General features: G+C 33.5%; 1 protein-coding gene across 5 annotated transcripts in view; it reads left to right on the top strand.

Moving 5' to 3' along the window:
• The window catches only part of LOC117238943 (protein eva-1), a 336,187-nt gene extending 330,123 nt beyond the window's left edge, over positions 1 to 6,064 (top strand). For 4 of the 5 annotated variants that reach the window (XM_033504147.1, XM_033504148.1, XM_033504146.1 and 1 more), the window contains 3 exons: positions 336 to 569; positions 1,258 to 1,489; positions 1,796 to 6,064. In XM_033504147.1, the coding sequence (XP_033360038.1) occupies positions 336 to 569; positions 1,258 to 1,489; positions 1,796 to 2,024 (695 nt within the window). In that variant the 3' untranslated portion in view covers positions 2,025 to 6,064. The remainder of the gene's footprint in view (positions 1 to 335; positions 570 to 1,257; positions 1,490 to 1,795) is intronic. The other variant, XM_033504150.1, reaches the window with a different exon arrangement.
• The last annotated feature ends 440 nt before the right edge of the window (positions 6,065 to 6,504 follow it).

The following is a 6,504-nucleotide window of genomic DNA, read 5'->3' on the forward strand; positions in this document are numbered from 1 at the left end:
CGAAATCGAATCTGATAATCATATGTAAATACTGATTGCAGCATATAATGTTTTAAATAAAATATAAATATTTATAAAATTTTATAAATATTTTATAAATATTTTTAATAAAATATTATGTTATTAAAAAATGTGCGCTGTATTTAATTTTTTTTTATATTATTTCCATCGCATTTGCGTAAAGATTCAGCTAGATTGTCGGCTTCTTGTAAATAACCATACGAGGAATGGTCGATATAATTTATTGGCACTTACTTGTGCATTGTTTTCTCTCCCTCCTTTTTATTTCTTCTGGACCAATCTCCTCTATTCATATATTTCTCGCGTATACACAGTGGACACACGAACGAACAAGTTTAAATCGGTTGGTATAGGAGCGAAAGACTCGCCCCTAACACCTACAGTTATGCAAGGGATGATTATGTTCGACAACAATGTGGCTGATGTTACTACCAGCAGTACGATGTCACCGATTAATTGCACCACGGTAGTCTACGCCTTTCCGGAAGAAGATCGTGTCGTTGTCGGATATATCAATGAATGGATCAATGCCTATTCGTTTATATCGAGTAAGTATCGAGGTACACTTTGAACCCTTTTTCTCGTTCGATCTGTCGGTAAGTCTACTTTATCGGTTCCACTCACTGAATTTTGTTTCCTCACTCAACTTTATCGACGATTGAAAGATACTATGTGGGAAAATGTCGGTATAGGGAGAATTCGTTCTTATCAGATGTTGGAAGAATAGTTAATTATCGGGATATTACTTGCGATTGATAATTTACTGTATCTGAATTAGGCAATAATCCTTTATACTGACTATCGATAATATTACTTCCTTTTGTACCATATGGTATATGTTAAACAATGTTAAGAAGGTATTATTTTTATGGTATTTCAAATAAGAGATTAAATAATAATGAAAAAGATTGAAAATTATAGAAATGGTTGTATGCCTAGATAATGAACTTTTTACTGTATTTATTTGCATCACGTAGAAAAGCGAAGGATAGTTGAAGACCATAGTAGACAAACACAGTAGTGCATTTCATTGCTCGAAACAGCGATTTATTTATGAGATTTGCAGTCTAAAGGATTGCGCATTTGTGTTTGGCATTGCATTTAGAACAGTAGACAGAATTTTTAGCAAATTTGCATGCGACTTGAACCTTCCCGAATCTCCTATAATTTATTTCAATTTTAGTTAAATACTTAAACTGTATCATTATTATATTTTACTCGATTCGTTTTATACAGAAAATCAAGAAAAGTTCTACCTCTACATCATAGTGTCGGTCACAGCCGGTATTTTAATTTTCCTGGGCTTGGTAATTGGACGACTTCTTGTCAGTCGTCACCGTGCAAAAAGAGATGCGAAATTCCATGCAAATAACGAAGCGCTTCCAAATGGATTCACCGATGACATTTCGGAGATCGACGCGGATATTGATCTTACCACGCCGGTACCAGTCCCAATGCAAGACACAAGGTTCGTTTAACCCATTTAATTCTTTTTTCAAACAAGTCAATGTATTCTTTCAATATAATGTTCTTTATATGTCAAAGATTTTTATCAATTATGGAAATTCTGGAATTCTGATGTTTAAATTGTAGTGTTAACGAACTGTTTTATATATACTATACATATTATATATAATGGATATATATCCTCATCAATATTTCAATATAATTAATATTTTCAATAATTAAATATACGTCATATAAATCAACTACTATACTTAGATAAAACCAAATAAAAAAAGCGAGATTTCTAAATTAACTAAATTCTTTCCAGGATTCCAGAGACTCAGCTAGCCGAGAGGCTCCATGGCGATCGTTACTACGCGGAAACCAGGATACCAATGTCGCCCACCACGATGCACCCAGCGCCAGGACACTACCCTGGCAACACAGGTGTCAGGGTGGATCTAGGTAACCATATGGTGGGCACAGATAGCCTCCATACGATTCTGCGTCCAGAAAATCCACGAAGCATGAGCACGAAAAGCTATTACTACGGCTGACAGGAGGAAGGGGGTGTCCCGCGCGAGGGACGACCCCCGTCCTTGAGCCCGGTACCAGAAGTGAGCACGCGGAAGTACTGCTTTTAATCGAGAGACCGATTTTCTATGGAACAGCGAACGAAGCCGCTGTAAAAAGCAGGCGTTCCATACTAACGAACGCTAACTCGTCGTCGATTGGAATCGTTGTTTCTTCGAGCGAAAATCAAGGAGGCCTTCGTCTTGGTACCGGAAACGAGCACGTGGTGGTGACCCTCTTTTCATATATATCATCATTTCTTTCTTCTCCAATATTGAACTTTCAAAAGAAACTGGGAAATTTGATGAAAAATTCGATTTCCACGAGAGAGAAATCAGAAGAGAATAGAATCGTACCACAGTTTCCTTGAAGATTATTTCAATTGGTGTTTTCAAGGAATATGCATGGTTCGTGCGCTTTTAATACCGGAATTGACGGTATTTGATTCGTGCAGATCAACTTCATGAAACAGATGGAAATTTAGTTGGATGCTGAGCGTTGGGAGTGGACAAACTTGTTATCTTTCGCCGTGGAATTGTTCTACGCGTGCCGCTGCCCGACACCGGAAGCGAACGAGAGCTTGGCCACTGAGGTGGGAACTTTAACGAGAGCGTTGTAAATACGACGTCGGTGTACTGATAGTTTCACCTATTTCTATGGAAATTCTAATGAGAAGCTCTGTTAGAAATAAAAATTCATTTGAGTGAAGATTCCTTCAGACAACGATCGAGGACAGGGATATTAAAAAAAGAAAACCCTTATTGTTTGTTGAAGATGATGTTATTAAAAATAGTACTGTTTTTGATAAGAAACTGCGATTATAAAAGGCTGGATTATCGATTAGGAGGTATAAGTAAATACGTTGAATATAAATGACGGAAATAGAACGTTTTTACGCGGGCAGCATCCGTTTTTGCGATCGATACCGGAAGTAAATATCTGCAATGTCGTCGTGTAAGATGATTATGATTGTAAGTAGATTTTGATATCGGAATTGAGTAAAAAGAATTGTGTGAAGTGGGGGAAAAGGAAGAAAGTAACAATCGATACCGAAAAAAGATTTATTCTGGTCTATAGTTTAGAACTCAACCCAGACAGCACAGAGAAGCTTTATGGATGTTTTAAAGAAATCTAATAATGTCATTTTCAAATATCTCAAAGATATCCTTTAGCGCCTTAAAGAGATTATCATCTTACACTAAACTTTTCAAGATACTGACATATTTATTTATTTTATCTTAGTGAGAAGAATAATTATATTAATAATACTTATATTACAATAATAGCTATTTGTATAGACATCTTTAAGTCGAAAAATTTGGACAAACTTATACTTCGTGTGCTGTGTGGGAATGATTATTTAATTTGCGATTGAATTCTGATATGTTTCAGTTTTCTACATGAGAAAGCTCGATAATGAAAAAGAAAATAAATATATATAAATTGCAATTATAATTTAACGGGACAAAGAATTTTTTTATCATTTCTTCTATTTTTAAAGCCAATAATTAGAATTCTATATCATACAAATTTTCTGCATGAATTATTTCCATTAGTAGATCAAGATTGAAATATTTTAGTAAGAATTTCATGAAAATGAAAAAGGAGTATCACTGCCTATGGAACAGTAATAAGAATAATAATAAATCTGCAAAAAAGGCGAATCAGTATCCTATGTGTACGTACAATAATTTGTCATTCAAGAATCAAGTTTTTCTAACGAAAATCACGCACACACTTCTTTAAAAGAAAAAACAATACATATCTGCGCCATCTCTGTACAGCAATAAACAATCGCAACTTTTTCCATTCGAAAGATCATTTCTCCTTGTCGAAAGATCGAGAAGACTGTCTGAAAAATATATATCACTGCCTAGTCGATGAGAAAATGAAATACGGGTCCTTTCTTGTTAACCAGATTTTCTTAGATTTTTCTCAAACCGGACTATGCTACCGACGTTGTCACACTTAAAGATGATTCATATGATAGGGACAAATGTTGATAGCGTAATGGTCTTGATAATAATTTTTCTAGTACGAACTTGTAGCATATTTCTCTTGTTGGAAAGAAAGAATAAAAGAATAGAAAATTATGTGTGGCTCAAAATATAAATTTATATGTTAGTATTTTCTTACGAATTCGTCTATAAATTTTATGAATAATTAGAAGGTGCTTTAAATCTAACATGAACTTCACAAATATGGCTTATGAATTTTTACTATGAACACATTATTATGTTTTAGCAGATTATATTTAGAAATAACTTCAAAATTATAATTCTTTCTAAACATTAATGAAAATTTTATAATTAAGTATTTGAGCGACGCATAACATCATCGTCATCTACAATGAAGACATTTACATTATTAGTCGGTAGTATTATTTAGATTTCTTTCGATTAAAGCTCAGTGCACCGGAACTAACAGTCAGCGATCAGAGGATCAATATTGTAATCGATGGACGAACGAACACAACACGATCGAACGACACGAATCGACGATCGATCGATCTTCCTAGAATAACATCAATCTCTAATTAGTACCGTAAGAAAAATAAAAAATGAACCAAAAAAGTAAATTAAAAAAAGAAAGGGAAAGAAAACAAAAACTATGTGGATCGAACGCTTAATTTCTATCTAAATTGATTGAAATCGGGATTCACTATGATCGATGGTTAACCGTGTATTTCTAAGAAAACAGGAAATCGATCGATCTCAACGAAGTTACAGCGGTTTTGTATCTCGAATACACGCAACAAAAAAAGAAAAAAAAAGGAAAAAAACAAATAAAATGAAACGCACCGCGAAACGACTTTTATAGAGAAACGATCTGTATGTATATCACGCTGTAAATAGAAACAATGTAATTTACGGTAATTGTTAAGAAATTCAAGCAAAGAGAGAGGGAAAGAAAGAATGTGTGTTGTATGAAAGAGAATATTGTACCTAGATCGAAAGTGTAATGTAATCGGAGGTTTCGTAGTTAACAACTTACTCTCTGTGCCATTGTATCGATTTTACGAAGGAACGAAAGCTTTTAGTTGTATTTTTAATTAATCGAAAATAGGTCCTTCAACTGGAATTTTGTATAGTTCGAAGGAATTAACTTTATTAAGTGAGGATTCACAGTGCCATTCGTTCTCGCATATGATATTAGGTTCTTTTTATTTAGATGTAAACCGACATTTATTTTAAGATGATAGTATAAGTAATAATTATTCATTTGTACATTAATTCTTACGCTGTATGTTTGTACACTCATCGGGGCGCTATCGCAAATAACGAGGATGGAGTATATTTAATATTTAAGAATTATAAGGTTAACATTCTAGTAATTGAATAGCTCATTGAAGTTGCATAACGAGAATAGCACGAGAAACAGAAATTTCTTATATACTTGTATACTTGTATATTTATATTTTTGTATACTTGTATTTAAGAAGAAAAATGTAGATTATATAAAATCACATTTTACTCCGAAAAAAGTGATTTTAGGTTCTCACGTTGGTTTCTTTATTTCTTACATTCATGTTAGGTTTTTCACGTCTTAAAATTATATATGAACTTTTATGCTTTAGTATTCTGTATAATTGCATACATTTTGAAATATTCTTTCCGATTAAAATTTGTATTAAATTTCATTAACTTTCTTTTATTCGACCAAAACATTCGTATTAAAAGTATAAGAGATGAAAATGAAGCATGATACTCATTGACAATAACGGAATTAAAATAAACACATTTTAGTCTCAGAGTTCAATACGCCAATTTCAATTCAAGCTTTATTTCCATCGTTGAAACATATTTCGAGAAAGATGATTCTCTCACGCGACTAAGTGGCCGATTATAATAATGTACCCCGTAACAACAATGGAACAGTTCACACAACTTTTCGTGCAACAAACGATTTTACAACTGGTTGAATCCAACAATAGACCATGCAATAAACAATAATCAAATATCTGTACCAAGCAATTAATTCTACAAAATGGCTTACTTTTGCTGGCTATAAACTACCATAACATGCCAAAAATGGAAGCTTAGAAAATAATTATTTACTAAATACATGGTATAATAAGAAAGAAATATAGACTCTATAAAACGATGATCAAATTTCTGTCATTTTTCATTCTTAACTGTTAAAATCCAAGATCGTTTGAATTATTTTGAGTTCTGATACTTTCGAAAAACATGTGCGTTATGTAAAGTACCTACACGATATCAATGAGCTAATCAATTATTAATTCGAAAGGCGTGCGAAGAAATCCGTGTTGTTCTGCTGATTAGATCGCGCCGTGGAGATATAACCTGCCATGGCCGTGTTTTTAATTGATCTGGCTTAATTAAGCCACTCGTGCGGGATTGTGGCAAGTCGCACTGGTTTCCAGGAAAATTCTAATTCCCTTTTATTCTCACTTCTCAAATATTTCGCGTTTCTACACGTTCTTTCTTCCATCGCTCGATC

Source organism: Bombus vosnesenskii, unplaced genomic scaffold, assembly GCF_011952255.1.
Source record: "Bombus vosnesenskii isolate JDL3184/JDL3185 unplaced genomic scaffold, Bvos_JDL3184-5_v1.1 scf7180000013788, whole genome shotgun sequence".
NCBI lineage: Eukaryota > Metazoa > Arthropoda > Insecta > Hymenoptera > Apidae > Bombus > Bombus vosnesenskii.